Below are 17,600 nucleotides of genomic sequence, written 5' to 3' on the forward strand. Positions count from 1 at the left end.
CCCTGGGGGAGTGGGGGGGGGGTAGTGAAAATAACAGTATAATATTTGTGGTGCCTCTCTGGAATGCTCTAATCCTTGCTAAGGAGATCAGTTGGATGAATACCCAAATAAAACCCTATAATGCAAGAAATGAGTTACATTATAAAATCCATTTTAAAAACAACAACTATGATAATGGTTAACACAAGTGCAGTTATTTGGGGAAAGACGGTCAGATGCTGGCTCTATAAAGAGGTATCAGAGAAGGGAAGTGGGCCAGCAGGACGGGAAGAGGCATGCCTAAGAATGTAGTGCTAACTGCCAGGTCCTTCACTGGCTCGCACTGCTCCGTGGCACCACGCTGCCCTCTAGGGTAAAATGACACAGCGGCCATAGCTTCTTTCCACAGGGGCCTCTCCCAGTGCAGAAAGGCTGGCCCCCACACCTTGCTGCTCCCAACTCACTGTTAGAAGGTGGCGTCCCTGCTTGAAATCTCTGATCCCTGCGAGTCTGTTAAGCATGCATTCCAGGCCCCCACACTGGGCCATCACACCAGCCATTTTATACACTTCTTCTTCATCTTCTTCTTCATCTAGGGGAGAAGAGAAGCCAAGCAACAATGGAGGGTAAGGTGATGATGGGAATAAAATAGGCCAGGATAAGACAGCCCTCTTCCTGACTGATGGCTGACAACGCTTTTCCGTATCTCCAATAAAGACACAGCCAATAAAAGGGGTCAATGATGGATGATACTAAACTATCCCACTCTCAGTGGGAGCTTTTTCAAAGTTTCAAGTCAATTAAAATTGCTTACTCAAATGTCAAAGTATGAGCACCAATACCATCAATGGAGTGGGGGGGAAGAGGGGATTAAAAATAAATCTGAACTCCAGTTTACTGTTAATTGCATTTTCCTCTAGAAGTTTGCTGGTGTTTTTTTTTGTTTGTTTGTTTGTTTAACCCTCAGTGGTATCTGCATTATGCCACAGACACCTCTATTTTTCCTCAATTGAAGAAACACTCTCCCCACAGTTCTGATGTAGAGGTACAAGAGAGAAGCTCCTGAGAATGCCCCTAAGTCCCAGGGCGTGAGCCGCTCATGAGTCCCGAGCCTCAGATCCCATGTGCAGCGCCGTCTGTGATCTACCTGTGGTAGAGTCCAGGGACTCAATGAACTCCTCCGTGGCATCGCCCAGCAGCCCCCGCATACGATAAACAATCCTCATGGGCTCTCCCTGAGCAGAGAAAGTGGAGAAAGGTACTTAGAAACAGGCCCAGACAAATGCAAAGGACTCCATACTTGGTCCTGCTTAAAGCCCCAGCAATGTGGAGAGCCTCTATTTTTCTACAAGGTCTCAACCACAGCATCTAGAATCCAAATGCACAGCAATTCACTTAGGGGAAAGAACGCTAATTTTATTTTGTGTCTACTAGAAGCTAGGCATTGTATGAAACATTTTAAAGACACTATCCCCTTCCATTTCATTAGAACACTATGTAATAATTTAACAAATATTTATTGAATGTTTTACTCTGTTCCAGGTCCTATGCTAATTAAGTACTTTATATGATCCTTTTACACAAGGTTACACAGCTCGTTCAAGGTTACCAAGCTATAAGCGGAGGTCTAATTCCAAGCCTGGACCTTCCTCAGGAGTAGAAACTCTCTCCTATCAATAGGGACTACTACCCAGGACAAGAAAGGCCATTTAAATCAAAGAGCGTTGACTCAAGCCTCGGGAATCAAAACAGGAAAAGAGAGTACATCAATCTTTGCCTGTAGAGATTCGGACGTCTTCATATAACCATACAAGGAGGGGGTTCATCCACAATTCTTTAAGCTAAACCCACAATCTGACTGGAATAAGAATCAAGTCTTTTATAAATGACAAAATTACAGCAACTTCACTAAATTGGAGGATCAGGAAAGTTCACTATATTTCTGGCACTGAGCACATATATTAATATTATTCTCATCTTGCAGACTAGAAATTGGAGCTCAAAGTGACCCTCGATGAAATCCATTGGGGGATTTGGTAGCACACTGATTCAAGCAGCCTGCCTCCAAGTCTGTGCTTAGCTTCAGGACAGGAAACCCTGGAGGAAGACAACCTGCCAGAAAGGCCAGTTGCAGAAGTGTTTCTGGCTACGGAAGCCCAGTGAGAATTCCTCAGAGAGAGTACCACCACAGACACTGAACACAGAGCAGGTTCTAGTCAGTAGCTAAAGAGGTAGGCTGCTTCTCAGGGAAAAGGAGGGCAAGATAGAGAAGGGAAGCTGAAGTCCCAGAACAAAGGCTATCACAAACTCTGGACTTGGCCAGAAAACTACTTCTAACTGGATTAAGCACATCAATGAGAGGGGCAAATGATTCTCAACTTCTATCTTGCTTCACCATTCAAGGGAGATACCCTTGTGTAGTCTGTGGGTTCACTACCACCATTTACAACAGTGCCCACAGAAGCTTGGTCTTAATTTTTCATGTGCATCAGGGATTAAATCCGTATTGTTCTGTTTTGATGCTAAAATGTGTGTGACAAGATGTATTGGCTGGGACAGTTCTCTGCCTGTCCCTCAGCCAACAGTGCAACACTGACCCAACTGGCAGTAGACCAACAGTCAACAGTGACCAGGATTCCCAGCCCAGTGGGAGAAAAGAAAAGAGAGAGGCGGAAATATGTAACAAATTAAAGACCAAAATGTACAAATAGTATACTGCCAATTTAGTTTCTCAAACTCTACAGAAGTATTTGGGACCAAGTCTAGAAAAGTTTGCTGTGCATCCCAGCTACACTAGTTTGCTGTAATTAAGTTACTTATCTGATTCATGTACTAAAGACCTCTCCTCCCAATAGAAACAAGAGAAGGGAAGAAATGGCAGTGGGAGAGAGAAATGGAGGCGAAGAAAAAGAAACAGGAAGAGAGGAAAGGAAGGAATGGAGACTAAAAAAGGAGGGAAAGGTGAAGGGGACCATCTAATACGTCCATAAGTGGACAAATAGCATCACGAGTGATGACCAAAAGGCCCAGAGCGCTGGACTTCCTTAATTTCCCTTTTCTCCTCCTCAAGAACAACTGCCTGTTTGAGCCTCCATTCCCCAATTAGTAAAACAGAAATGATGCTCCTTGACACAGCTACTGGAAAAATGTTCTACTAAGTGAGCAGGCCCATAAAAGCTGAGAACTAATCTCAGTTGAGAGGTGTCCATATTGACGGGAACAAGATAGCAAGCATTCCCAGCACAGAGCCTCCTTCAACACCCCTTGGCTTTCAGTCCTTGGGGTTTGACAACTTGCACAGCCCAGCAAAATACTTTTGCTTTCCTGAAGATTCATGAAGGTCATTAAATATCCTTCCATTAGTCAGATGCCTCCAAAGGAAAACAAGATGATTGGTTTTTCTCCACACAACCCCAAACAGGGAAAGTAAAGCCTTAGAGAGCTGCTACAAGCCAGGTAAGTGATGACGAACAATGGCTCCTGCTGATACAAGTCTGCATAAGTCAGAAAAGTTAAACCACACCTCCAAACAAGAAAGCAGGCACATACCTCATTCGTGGTACACCAGACTTTCTTGTAAACTTCAGCCACAGGAAGGTCCAAACTAATGATTTTATTGTTCACTAGAAGCTGAACAGAAAAGTAGGTGAAACTGTTATTCCAAATAATTGTAAGACAAGTAAAATCTAAGAGCAAAGGGCACCTTATGGCAATGGTTCATAATTCATAACTTTTATATGTCATGGACCTATCAACTCTCCCACTTTTAAAAAATCCACATGTATGCAAAACACGCAGAATTTTGTGCAAATTTCAGGGGCTGCAAACATCCCTAACCCACACATGGGCTCCAGCTTAGACACACCCACTGGGGACCTTCTCCTGCAAGCTCAGCACCAGAAAAGGCTTTTCACTATGTAAAAATGTCAGACCCTCAAGGGTCTGCCAGAAAGTAACTGACACAGGGATATTAACCTGCACAGGGGGTAAAACGCCAATATTTAGGGGTTCAGTAACTCAGACTCACTGAGAAGTCTCTGCCAGAGGCAACAATAATAATAAATACCCACCACCACTACAACCAACAGTCACTAAAAATATGCTTACTTCTTGCCAGGCACTGGGCAGAGCCCTTTACAGGTCATTAACCTTAGCATTAGGTGAGGCAGAAAGGTGGGAATCATTAACCCCAACTTATAGAGCGGGGAAACTGAAGGCCACCTGCCCCAAGTTAATCAGCTACTAGGAAGAAGTACCTGGATTTGGTTAGACTAGGAGGAAGCCCCTAATCTTAAACGTGGGCAGCACTGTCCTATGGTCATTACCTCCATGCCACTGTCATCTTCCAGGAGAGCCACTAAGTCACAGTCCTGGCAAATCTTGTTCTTTATATCCCTCATCAGCGGCCCGATGCCTGGCTCATTGCTGCTATACGGGTTCCCAGGCATCCTGCCCTGTAAGAAGTCTTCTTGTTGGGGATCCTTCTCCAGGGTCACAAAGAACTCAGTGACTTCATTCTCCTCCTGGAGGACAGAGAGAAGGGTGGGTGCATCAGAAGGGATGGCAGAGGTGGAGATTTATACCATGCTACCTTGTTCTATGGATGCTCAAAGAAAACACACCAAACTCAGCAAGTCCCCTAAACATTTAAAGATATAAAGGACAGGAAACTCAGAGGTACTTCCAAAAATCTAAACTAACTAAAGTAGTCTAAAATATCAAGCATCTCCCCCGAAGCCCCAGGGTGAATTAGGAGATAAAGCCTAACAAAACCAGCAGACAAGGAGTGACATATGAGAGATGTATTAATGAAATGGGGGAAGAGGTGCGAGGAGGGACTTTCTTTCCTCCTCCTGCCGGTCTCATGTGATGCTAATCAATTTGGGGCCAGAGGACTTTGTCACTGATGACCCTGAAGTCAAGAAAGGGGCTTCTCTATGGGACATGACACTCAGGTACACACCCCCAATGAGCTCTCATTGCTAGCTCTCATTTCATGATACTAGTGTTCATCCTTCCTCAATAGCAGGCAGGGTTCTCATGTATAATACTGTGCTTCTACACAACTCAGGCTAGGAAAAAAACACATGCTGCACGTGTGCACAAAATACAGGGCAGGTAAAGAAGGAAGAGAGTAAAAACATCTTTATATTCTAGCTCAATACTGCTTCTTCCACAGCATGTTGGATTGATATGCTATGGGATTTTGGTAATGGAGGTTAGACCTAGTTTTTAAAAAAACCTGATTCTTTACTTGAATCTAAGAAATAAGACCAAGGAAGGTCATTAAATGTCCCATCGTTAGCAAGAGGAAAATTATGAGGTTGCTTCTCTTTTATGGTGGTGGATCTTCTTTCACTAATGACTAAGTGGCCCACAGCTGGTACAATTCCCCATAACTTTAATGAATCACCAAGAGGCTTCATGGCAAAGTGGCCCGTGCTGACACTCGAGAGCCATGGGAAGCACCGCACTGCTTACAGGATAAATGATGCTGCAGAGCCTCTCGAAGATGAACACCGGGGTCCGGTAGTCATCCAGATTGTAGCGCTTGGCTGTCTCAATGCACACAGCCATGAAGGCCTTGGTTTCTGATTCTGTACCTGCCAGAAATCAAAGTGGCCAAGTTAGGAAAGAGCCTCTCTCATGGAAGCTGAAATGAGACTTCTAATTGAAGTACCATCACTGACAAATTATTTCTGCCTGGTAAGTCTTTAAATGCCCTACATGGCAATATCAGTAGTTCAAATTGGAAATTTGATGCTGATTGATTTTATCCTCAGACCACATTCAGTTTGAAACCCATAACACCCAAGTCCACACACTTCATCATGGTTGGCTGTGTACATGTCTTGCTCTCTCTCAGGATATAACCTCCTCAAGGAGAGGGACTGTGCCTTATTTAACTAGCATCTCCTTGCCCAAAACAGGCACTCAGAAAATGTCAAATAATCCTGTGTTCCAGTCAAATCAAAAGGAAGTTATAGTTTTTAGCTTCATTCTAAAAGATTAAGTAGAATGTCCTCTATAAGCAAAAAAAGACAACTTAAAGTAACATGAAGGTGAGAAAATACAGTCTTTAAAAAATAAGGTCTTGTGAGCACTTTGAGCTCACAAGTTGAAGACTAGCCTAGGCAATGTGGCAAAATGCCATCTCTGCAAAAAATACAAAAATTAACTGGGCGTGGTGCCACATGCCTATAATCCCAGCTACTTAGGAGGCTGAGGTGGGAGGATGGTTTGAGCCCAGAAGGCAGAGGTTACAGTGAGCCATGATCACACCACTGTAACCCAGCCTGGGCGACAGAGTGAGACTTCGGCGGAGGCAAAAAAAAAAAAAGTCCCACTGTTATATTCCTGGGTGGGTCTGAATTAAAACAAAACAAAACAAAACACGGTAAAGGTCCCTGACAAAGTCACAAACCAGTTCAGTATGGCACGATGAAAATGGCATCAGAAGAGTTCCATTTCGGGCAATAAGGCAAACGAGGTTCCCTGACCTACTCCTCACTCTCCACCACTCAAAAACAATCTACAGTGTTGAATAAAAATGTATCAGTGAACTGCCACACTAACACAGAACAGCCAAAAGCCAAAAACTAAGAGAAATCGGGAAGCCAGGGAGATAAGCAAAACACGAGTCAGTTTTTGCATTGAGCTTCGGTTTCCATTCCCTGCCCAGATTTGAGAGGTGGATAAAGCCCGGAATCCACTGAGGCAAAGAGTCTAACAGAAAACCCCAACCCCATGCCCCACAAATACAAATATGGTACCCCAAAGAGCTACACCCTTGGTGCAGAGATCAGCTATACATTTCCCCCAACCAAATAACTGAGGAAATGGACTTTCCTTAAACTTCACCATCAAGTGGCAGGGAAAAATCTCCTCTGAAGACTTGCCATGAGCTGCCCCTCACAGGGGTTTGCGGCTCAAACCTCTCACTACCTAGGAGGTCTGAAAATCTGAGGCTCAGAACTGGGACAGCAGTGCCCTGCACTGCCTCACAGAAGCAGTGCTTTATCTTCTCTGGAGAAACCCATCTTTGGCCCAGTCCTAAAGAATTTCCACAGATAAAGCTAAAAAATATGAGGTCACAGTCAAAACTCATAAAACACAACAAGACTTTAAGGTATCATGAGTAAGAGGCAAAACAATAAACTGCAGAATCAGGCCTGTAAATATCTCAAATTTTAGAATTATCAGACACAAATGTTTAATATGCTTATAGATCATATAAAGAAGGGAAATATGAATTTTTAAAAAGAGACCTCAGACCTGTAATCTCAGCACTTTGGGAGGCCAAGGTGGGTGGATCATCTGATATTGGGAGTTTGAGACCAGCCTGACCAACACAGAGAAACCCCATCTGTATTAAAAATACAAAATTAGCTGGGCATGGTGGCGCATGCCTGTAATCCCAGCTACTCAGGGAGGCTGAGGCAGGAGAATCGCTTGAATCCGGGAGGCAGAGGTTGCAGTGAGCCAAGATCACGCCACTACACTCCAGCCTGGGCAACAAGAGCAAAACTTGATCTCAAAAAATAAATAAATAAATAAATAAGAGACCATAAAATCTAGAACTACAAGAATTCAACAGGTTGATTAAACATTCACACCTAGTGAAGAAAAACTGAATTGAACAAACTGTCAAAAATGCAGCATAAACACACGATGAGATGAACATTATGAAAGAGAGGAGAGATACGGATGACAGAGTGAAAATGGAGTTTCACAAGGAAAAGAAAGAGAACACAGCAGAGGGGATTAAAGAGACAATGGCTGAGAATTTTCCAGACTGATAAAAAACACCAATCAGAGAGCCTTTGACCCTGTACCACTCTACAAGCTCAACATGAAAAATCCAAAGTGAGCCCAGCTCTAGAATTTAAAACTCCAAGAGCCAACACTTTGTCAAGAAATGAGCCTCTCCTTGAATGCAGGGAAATGCTTGCCAGTCCTCCTCTGGCTCTGTAGAACTGGAGGAAATTGGTTGAATGCACCTCACCAGCCCCAGAAGGGACAGTGTCTCAGGCTCCAGGCCGCTGGGCAGTGCTACCTGTGGTCATGTCCTCCAGCATCTCCAGCAGCATGTCCTGCGTCTCATCGATCAGCTTGGTCCTCTGAACCACCAGCTTCCGCAAGCACAGGTATCCATTCAGCACAGTACCCACCAAGCGACTTTTAAAGTGTCTTTTGATAGATTCCACCTCAACAAAGGAGGACAGAAGACCTGTAGAGACAGGAAAATGTTGCTGTGAGAGCTCTGGATGAGAACATAAGGAAGGTCTGTGTCTCAAAAGATTATGAGCAACTCAAAAAGCAGGGAAAATCTGCCTTTGTGCACGGCGCAGAGCAGGTGTTCAACGAGCAGAAATAGTCAATAGCAAACAGGGTATCAAAATCATAAACGTATCAACACAGAAAAAAATGCAGAGCTTAAATCTGCACTGAGGTCAGTACAAGACAGAAGAGAGTCAACCCCAGTACCCAAGGAACTAAGGGTTGTCCCTAAAACACTCAGGATGCCCTAAAGGAAGGTCCAGAGGCTCTCTTTACCTGTGAGACTTTTAAGGGCATAGCCCTGCTGCAGATCGGTACTCAGGGTAGCCTCCTCCAGGGCCAGCAGACGGGCTATTTCCTAAACAGGATGACAAGTGCAGTCAGTGTGACAGCACTGCCAAGGATACCAGTTACCTCCACCACTGTCCCAGGAGCTTGCAGCACTAGACACTCAGGAGTTACATCTTCTTTTTTTTTTTTTTTTTTTTTTTTTTTTTTTTGAGACGGAGTCTCGCTCTGTCACCCAGGCTGGAGTGCAGTGGCCGGATCTCAGCTCACTGCAAGCTCCGCCTCCCGGGTTCACGCCATTCTCCGGCCTCAGCCTCCCGAGTAGCAGGGACTACAGGCGCCCGCCACCTCGCCCGGCTAGTTTTTTCTATTTCTTAATAGAGACGGGGTTTCACCGTGTTAGCCAGGATGGTCTCGATCTCCTGACCTCATGATCCGCCCGTCTCGGCCTCCCAAAGTGCTGGGATTACAGGCTTGAGCCACCGCGCCCGGCCGAGTTACATCTTCTTAATCGAACCCTTGCAGAACTCCTTTCCAGGAGGCCAAGAACAGTTGCAGCGCTGGTAAGGGATTGCTTAAAAACTGTAAACTGTCTAAATGCCCCCAAGAGTTTGTTATAGCTATATAATAAATATAACAAAGTCAAAAAAAATTTCCAAACCCCTTCAACAAATACTTCTTCTCAGCAAAAACAAACCAACAAAACACTATGGTAGAGCTTACATCCAGGTACAATGAAGGGGGAATTAGGGAAGGGGCTCTCTTGGGCAATAGGGTAGGATACCTTGGTGATGAGGTTGCCCACATAGGGTAGGACTCCCCGAGCTGCCAAGTAGACTTTCCAGTGCGCGGAAGTGATGAGCTTCTGGTAGAGAGCCAGGTACTCGGCCGCACACTCCCCAGCTATGCTCAGCTCATCCAGGTAACTGCCACCAGGAGGGACAGGGCACTCTAGTCAAGAACTCTAACATTTCAAACGGCTCCAAGGCTCCCCTTTCTCCTCCCAATCTTTCCTATCTTCTGCTGTCTGTCTCTCCTGCTTCCTAGAGGGAGGAACAGCATCCAAGAAAGCTCCAATTCCCACATGGGAATCTCCCACACCTAGGAAGCACTCAGAGCACACCACAGGGAGTGAATGCCACAGAATCGAAGCATTCATATTTTGGCACTGACTGCTATGAAAGAATTAAATAAGATAATGCATGCCAAGCATTTACGCACTCAATCGCGATAAATATTAGCTGCATAAGATCTCAAATATTAGCTGCTGCTGCTAATACCCTCACCACCACCACCACTACTATCACTAATAGTCAGCTTTTTAACACTTTGTTGTTTCTGGGGTCTTCTACAGGGAATGAGGTGTGCCTTTCATTACCCTGATCCATGGATTCCCCCGGGAAAGATGAAAAGGCTCTAGAGGAAGTCTAACCACCCTCCCCATCCCACTCCCAAATGGTACCTGGTAAGTAGGTCCAGGACTTGCTGCTTGCGGCTGGGAATGGTGGCTAGAGCTTCCACAATGGTACAGGCTGCCTGCCGTGCGGCCTGCGTTGCTGGAGTGAAAAGCACCTGCAGGACAGGGGAGAGAAGAGGCCGTAGGCTCAGAGGATGCCCTGCCTCACCAGGCCTCCAGCAGGGCAGTCAACTGCCACCCGTCTAGGAGAGGTCTTCTGGGCAGCTCTCTAGGAAAATATTAGAGGTAAAAATCACCAGCTAACACAAGACTCCACTGTTTTAGGTGTGGAAGGGGGCTGTGAAAGAGCCCTGCTTCTGCCTGGAGACTTCTCCATCAGGAGATGTGAAGAACACACCTACAATAAGTGAAGTAGGAAAAACGGATCTTCCTTAGCAAAGACCATTCTTTTTTGGGGACACTTATATGCTGAATACTTTCATTTAATGTAAACCAAATATTTCTTATTTTATGTATCAACGGACAAATGCATTACCTAACATAGAATTACTTTAGCTAGAAAGAAGAGGGAGGGGAAGGACAGCAGAAGATATGAGAAGTGGAAGGAGAAAAGGGACTATGGTCAGGGAGGAAAGCAGAAAGCACAAGGAGCTTGTTGAGATAAGCAGAGGAAATTCGGTTTCGGCCAGCCCACCATGCTAGCCCAACAGCTACAACCAAGAACCTGTACTCACTCTCTACTTGAAAGGAAGAAGCAAGAACAGCAAAGAGAAAGAAGGGATAGCAGCACAGACACATGGTGAGGGGCAGAAACACACCGCTCAGAGTCTGGGGTCAGGGGCGCAGGGGGTGAAGAGTCCAGAAGTGGCCACTCACTTGTCGCAGCCAGTTGTTATGCCCCAGTTTGAGATCCAAGGGGGAGGTCCTCTTCCCCCGACGACTCAGGAACTGTTTCCACCTCCACACGTACTTCTCAGTCAAATAGAGATGGCGGAGCTCTGATTTGCTGGGGGCTTTCCCATTGCCATCTATTCCTGCAAGGCCAAGGGTTGCAGGGGTAGGTAAGTAAACAAGAGTGACAGAAGGCAGGGCTGTCAGAGCACAGGCAGGACTTCCCGGCATCTTGAAGAGAAAGACATACCTCTGATAGGAAGACACTTCTTCCAGGCATCATAGGATGCCTTGGGGTCTCTCTTGAGCCACAGTTGAGCCTGGGCGTGGATCTCATTGCAGTATGGCTTCACCGTGGTAAGGGCCTCGACGGGGACATCCTAGAGGAGGCAAGTGGAGCAAGGTGAGGGCGCTCAAGGGCACACCTGAGCCATAGCCCCAACAGCATGGCACTGGTGCCCCAGGGGGTAACATGCAAAGGCAAGAAGATCAGGAGGATCAACATGTGTATCTTTTATGCCCAAATATGTGTTCCTGTTAACCATTTTGATCCAATTTAGCAGCAGTATCTCCACACTGAGCTTAAGGTCAATGATTTTTATTGTGCAGCAGAAGCTGTGGCTGGCTTCCTACAGACAATCCTATAGCACATACACTAATTCCTATCCCATGGCTGATTTGCAGTTTCCCAAGCATAAATCTTCCAAGGGTCATGAGCAGCCTCCAGAATGCAAACTGTCACTAACTAGAAGCAGCCTGCAGAGAGAGCGAGCCACAGACAGACACTCCAGGCCAGCGCATCTCAAGCTGTTTGGCCTCAGAACCCTGTTACACTCTTCGAAATTTATTAAGGACTCCAGAGAGTTTTGCTTTACATGGTTGTATCTATCGACATTTCTCATGTTAAAAATTAAAACTGGCTGGGCACGGTGACTCACACCTATAATCCCAGCACTTTGGGAGGCCAAGGCAGACAGATGATGATTTAGTCCAGGAGTTCAAGACCAACCTGGCTAATATGGTGAAACTCCATTTCGATACAAAATACAAAAAAATTAGCTGGGTATGGTAGTATACACCTGTAGTCCCAGCTACTCAGGGGGCTGAGGCAGGATTGCTTGCAACCGGGAGGCAGGGGTTGCAGTGAGCTGAGATCGTGCCACTGCACTCCAGCCTGGGTGACAGAGTGGGACCCTGTCTCAAAAATACATACATACATAAATAAAAATAAAAAACTGAGAAATTCTTAAGATATTTGTTAATTCATTTAAAAAGAAGAGTAAATCTATTATTTGTCAACCTAAATTTTATATTTTCCAAAGCAAAAACAACCTACAGAAAGACGTGGTACTGTTTTACATTTTTGGTAATTGTTTAATGACTGCTTTATAAGACATCTGGATTCTCATATCTGCTTCTATGGTCAAAGTGTCATGACAGGTTGTTTTGGTTGAAGTATACGAAAAACATTTGGCCTCATACAGATATACAGTTGGAAAAGGAAAGAATACTTTAATAGCTTTTTCAACTAGTTATGGATTTTTTTCATTGAGACTATACCAAAACTCAACAAATTCTAGGGTCTGAAAGATTAGCTGTAGTATGGACTCTGAAATCACATCAATAAACTTTTCATAGTTCATTACACTAACCTTCATCTTTTACCTGGCAGGATACTATAACATGCATTGGTCATTTAGAAAACACTGGTTTACACGGTTATGTCAGTTCTTCTTAAAGCTCACTTCATTCATTTTGAGGAAAATATGTGCCAAATACCTAAGCCTGAACAACCACAATTTGCCCATCAGCCATTGTTTTTCAAGCACAAGCGGAGATCCATGGAAAGGCAGCTGGTTTGGCTTGCATCTCACACAAGTGCCTTTTCTCAGCACAACTGCTGTACTTGGGGTGCAGCAGAGGCGCTTTCTGTGTACTCATTTTGTCACACTGAGCATTAAACAGATTAGTACCCAAGAGTGGAGATTTAATAAAATTAATTTGTACTGCTTCATCAAGGATATTCTTGATGAAGCCGGGTGGCAGTGAAGAACTGCACGGGGCCACCGCCTTGTCAACCTAAGGCACCGGCCATCTCCCCAGCAGCAAAGATTTTGTACAGTTAGCACAAACATCACAAGAATGACAGGGGCAATAGTGTCTTAGGACAATCATGAAAATAACTTTGTCCTCACAGATCTCTGAAAGTCTTAAGAACACCCCCGAGTTTGTGAGCCAGATTTTAGGAACTGCTGCTCTCGCTAAGTTACACGGAGCAACAGGCGAACATCCACACCAGGCCTCAGTCCTTACAGTGCAAGTAATTCCGTGAAAAATCTCCCTTTGCCTCACCCTGTGGAAACAATGACGGTCATGTAGGGATGGGTGCCCTCTTCTCAACCAAGGGCCAATTTTACTTGGGAATCTGGGGGAAAATAATCCCTCCATCAAAGGGAAGGAAGTAGAGTGCCCAGTGCTGCCTTTTCTGAAGGCAGCTTCAATGTCCACCCTCCCCACAGCATAATCCTAGTGCTTAGCACTCAGAAAGCAATCTTCCCGCCATGAGGACTCTGTTGCCCATAAGGGATGGCCCATCAGACAGAAAGGAGTCAGAAGGACCCAAGGCCCAATCCAGGGCAAGTTGGTGGCAGAGCCTTAGGCATGGCCCAAAGAAAGAACTATGGCCTGCCAATTCAAAAGTTGATACAAGCAAGTCAATCTCAGGCTCAGCTACAGTTATTTTAGGATAAAAACTTGGTTTCATTTATTCACTTAACAATAATTTACTAAGCAGCTATTACAGATGTTATACCATCCTATATACTAGACATAAATAGTATTACTAAGATGGTCCAGTCCCTGGATTCAAGGAGCTTACAGCTAGCCTAGTAGAGAACTGACCCTCTAAGGAGCAGCTAACAAAGTGAAGGAAAACATTCTAGGCAAACAAAGCAGGAGACAGCCACAGCTAACGTTTGTTAAGGATTAACTTAGGCAGACACTGTTTTGATCACTTAGTCTGCATTATGTCATTTATTTTTCACAACACTTCAAGATGGAGACTATATTCCCATTTTATAGATGGGGAAACTAAGGAACGACTTGCCCAAGGTCACAATGCTAATAAATGGAAGCGCTGGGATTTGAACTCAGAAAGTCTGCTTCAGAGTCTGGGATTTCTATCACTGCACAGCACTGCATGTGCAAAGGCACAGGGGTAGGAAGGACACAATGCTTTCTGGGGGCTGCAAGTTATCTAACATGACTGGAAAGAGCTCAACCTTCACAGCTAGCCACTTTGCTCTCTGCTTTGCAGTTTCATGTTTATTTTACTTCAACCATCCTTCTCAAAAATCCCAACCCATGTCTGCTGAACTCAGGCAAAGGCTGCACGGGAGCCACTCAGGTGAGGTGGGCTCAAGGCAAAGCAGAGACCATGAGGAGGCAGGGCACACTGGAGGGAATGAGGAGGGCGGCCGCCCTGCCCTTCCTTGTTAGACCCCTGCTTGGCCCAGTACCTTGTTCTTCTTGCTAGTGGGAGCAGGTGGTTTTATCAGCTTCTGCAAGATCCTCAGGCACATGAGGGTAATGTTCTCAACCACCACGGGAGTCTTAATGTTCACAGCCATGAGGAAAAGGCTGAGAGCTAGGGATGGTCAGGAAAGGCAGAGTCACAATCAGGAACACTACACACCTGCTCTGCAGAGGCCGCCCAAGCATGTTTCCCTCCTCCCCTCCCATTCCAGCCAGGACTGCACCTTGGAGCCTCCTTTCCTTTCTCTGAAAAGCCCCTAACTCACCACAGCGTAACCGGAGCTCCCAGCAGCTGTCCTCCTTGGAGATAGAATCGGTCAGCAGCAGCATTTCATACTGCAGGCTACTTGCCTAGAAGGCAATGGGAAGAGACATGAGTCAAGAGGGTCAGCTACGGTCCAGCGACTCTTAACCATTAATACAATTTCTGGTCCTAGGTGGCTCCAAAAGAGACAAAGGACAGACGGAGACCCTTGTGCTCCAGGCTCTTCCCTGGAAAACCATTCTGGGATAATGTTCTTCTCCTTCCCTCCTCAGTCACCGCAGGACCTGGGAGGGGGACACTGAGGAACACAAGGCGTGTGAGGGGGAGTCAGCGAGGACAGCTGGGCCTGATAGGCCGGCTCACCAGATCGGGGTTGGCCCAGTGGCCCTTCAGGGCTGTGGAGACCTTGCCAATAATCAGGTCATTCATCTGCTGAGTGGCTTCTGGGTTGTCTCTGTGGAAGCAAAGAGAAATGGAGTCCTGTAATTCACAATCAGCTGTGACACTCCTTTCCACCTGAAGGGGCCCAGAGAAAATGAAATCAATGTCTAAGGCTACCTGGCCCCAAATTTTCTACTTCCTTCCCAGGGGCGAGACTACAGCTTTAGCTTCACAAAATCGTGGTTGGTAATAATAACGGGCCCATCACAGCCGCCTTACCTATGAACAGATGCTAACTGAGGGAAGAGCAGCACCACCTTATGGGACCCATGTCCCAGGCGACAGAGCCCTGCTGTCTGGTGTGACACATCTCCAAAACCTAGATGTCAACTCTTAGTCTTGGTCACAGCTCTTTCCCCGACCTCTCTATCTGCCTGCATGTCATTTTCCAGAAGGCCCTCACATCCTAGTTTACGTCTCTTTGTAGCAATGTTCTCATTATTAATAACAAAAAACAAACCTATCACCTCACTCTTGCTTCCCAACATACTGAATAAGCCCCAAAGTCCTTACACAGGCCCACAAGACCCTACGGGATCTGGCCCTCGCACCCTCCGACCTGATCCTCCTCCCGAGTCTTCCCTACTGCATCCCTGTCTCCAGCTACACAGGTTCCTTGTGACGCCCTAGCATTCCTGGCACGCGCCTGCTCTCAGCTCCCCACTTGCTACTTCCTAGGCATGCAGCCTACTGCTGAGACATTGCCATGGCTGGCTGCCCGCCTTCCTTCACACAGGTCTTTGCTCAAGTATCACACCCTCGGGAAAGTCCTCCTTGACTACCTTATCCAAAATAGCATGCCTTCCTGTATTCGGGGTCACCATCCCTGCTTTATTTTTCTTCACAATCTTATTTCCTAACATTATATTGTGTAATTATTTGTTTATTGCAGTTCTCCCCACCTAGAATATAAGCCACACAAGGATGGAACTTTATTCCATTTACCACTGTATCCCCAGAGTCTAGAACAGTGCCTGGCATTCAGCAGCTGCTCAATAAATAATTGTTAAGTTAGGGAATAAATAATATAGCAAATACCATTTGTCAAGCATCTATCATGTTCCAGAATTTATGCCACACAGAGTAATCCACATAGCTCTGGCTGTAGGATCTGGGACATACTAAGCACTGGACATGCATGAGTTATTTACTGAACTACTTCATCTATCCTCAATCACATGCTTTTAAGGTGTTTATTATTGTCAGGTTTTTGTTTTTGAGACAGAGTCTCACTGTCGCCCAGGCTGGAGTGCAGTGGTGTGATGTCGGCTCACCGCAACCTCCGCCTCCTGGGTTCAAGCAAGTCTCCTGCCTCAGCCTCCCAAGTAGCTGGGGGTACAGACGTAAGCCACCACGCCCAAGAAATTTTTTTTTTTTTTTTTGAGACAGAGTCTCACCCTGTTGCCTAGGCTGGAGTGCAATGGTGCAATCTTGGCTCACCGCAACCTCCGCCTCCTGGATTCAAGCGATTCTCCTGCCTTAGCCTCCTGAGTAGCTGGGATTACAGGTGTGTGCCACCACGCCCAGCTAATTTTTTGTATATTTAGTAGAGACAGGGTTTTACCATGCTGGCCAGGCTGGTCTCAAACTCCTGACCTGCCTGCCTTGGCCTCCCAAAGTGCTGGGATTACAGGCGTGAGCCATCACATTTGGCCCTATTTTTGTATTTTTCTTTCTTTCTTTCTTTCTTTCTTTTTGAGATGGAGTTTCGCTTGTTGCCCAGGCTGGAGTGCAATGGCGCGAACTTGGCTCACTGCAACCTCCGCCTCCCAGGTTCAAGCGATCCTCCTGTCTTAGCCTCCTGAGTAGCTGGGATTATAAGCATGCACCACCACACCCAGCTAATTTTGTATTTTTTAGTAGAGACGGGGTTTCTCCATGTTGGTCAGGCTGGTCTTAAACTCCTGACCTCAGCTGATCCGCCTGCCTCGGCCTCCCAAAGTGCTGGGATTATAGGCGTGAGCCACAGCACCTGGCCCTATTTTTGTATTTTTAATGGAGACAGGGTTTTACCATGTTGGTCAGGCTGGTCTTGAACTCCTGATCTCAGGTGATCCACCAGCCTCCGCCTGCCAAAGTGCTGGGATTATAGGCAAGAGCCACTGCGCCCAGCCTACTGTCAGTATTTTTCAGATGAGGAAAACACAGGCTCAGAGAAATTAAGGAAACTGTCCAAGGCATATAGTACAAGTTATCAGATACTGAAATTGAGTCTTTCCAGTCCAGAGTCCAAGCTCTTAATCCCCAGGCCCCACTGCTCTGCTCCACTATCTTCTTTCATGTGAGTCTTTCTTGAGTTCAAGTGTCTCCCTTCCCTTCCCTCACAAGGACTCAGGGATAGTTTCCTCAAGACACTGTACTGGAACCAAAAAAGCACTTCACTGACCTACACCCTGTGTCTCTTTCCATCTTTCCTGTTATAAGCTATCTAACCTGCTGGGTGGTCAGAAGCACTATTCTGTGCACCCTGTAACGCTCCTGGCATGGCTGCTGCCACCATCCCGA

At 45.9% G+C, this 17,600-nt stretch overlaps 1 protein-coding gene across 10 annotated transcripts in view; it reads right to left on the reverse strand.

The window, feature by feature from the left end:
* UBR4 (ubiquitin protein ligase E3 component n-recognin 4) overlaps positions 1-17,600 on the reverse strand; it is a 139,984-nt gene that overhangs the window by 22,656 nt on the left and 99,728 nt on the right. For all 10 annotated transcript variants that reach the window (XM_021942792.2, XM_003891221.5, XM_021942877.2 and 7 more), the window contains 14 exons: positions 15,018-15,108; positions 14,656-14,740; positions 14,374-14,501; positions 11,106-11,235; positions 10,841-10,998; positions 10,010-10,119; positions 9,332-9,473; positions 8,536-8,617; positions 8,036-8,209; positions 5,461-5,582; positions 4,305-4,502; positions 3,529-3,609; positions 1,127-1,214; positions 444-571 (listed from right to left, as the gene is read on the reverse strand). In XM_021942792.2, the coding sequence (XP_021798484.1) occupies positions 444-571; positions 1,127-1,214; positions 3,529-3,609; positions 4,305-4,502; positions 5,461-5,582; positions 8,036-8,209; positions 8,536-8,617; positions 9,332-9,473; positions 10,010-10,119; positions 10,841-10,998; positions 11,106-11,235; positions 14,374-14,501; positions 14,656-14,740; positions 15,018-15,108 (1,717 nt within the window). The remainder of the gene's footprint in view (positions 1-443; positions 572-1,126; positions 1,215-3,528; positions 3,610-4,304; positions 4,503-5,460; positions 5,583-8,035; positions 8,210-8,535; positions 8,618-9,331; positions 9,474-10,009; positions 10,120-10,840; positions 10,999-11,105; positions 11,236-14,373; positions 14,502-14,655; positions 14,741-15,017; positions 15,109-17,600) is intronic.

Source organism: Papio anubis, chromosome 1, assembly GCF_008728515.1.
Source record: "Papio anubis isolate 15944 chromosome 1, Panubis1.0, whole genome shotgun sequence".
In the NCBI taxonomy this organism is placed as follows: Eukaryota; Metazoa; Chordata; class Mammalia; order Primates; family Cercopithecidae; genus Papio; species Papio anubis.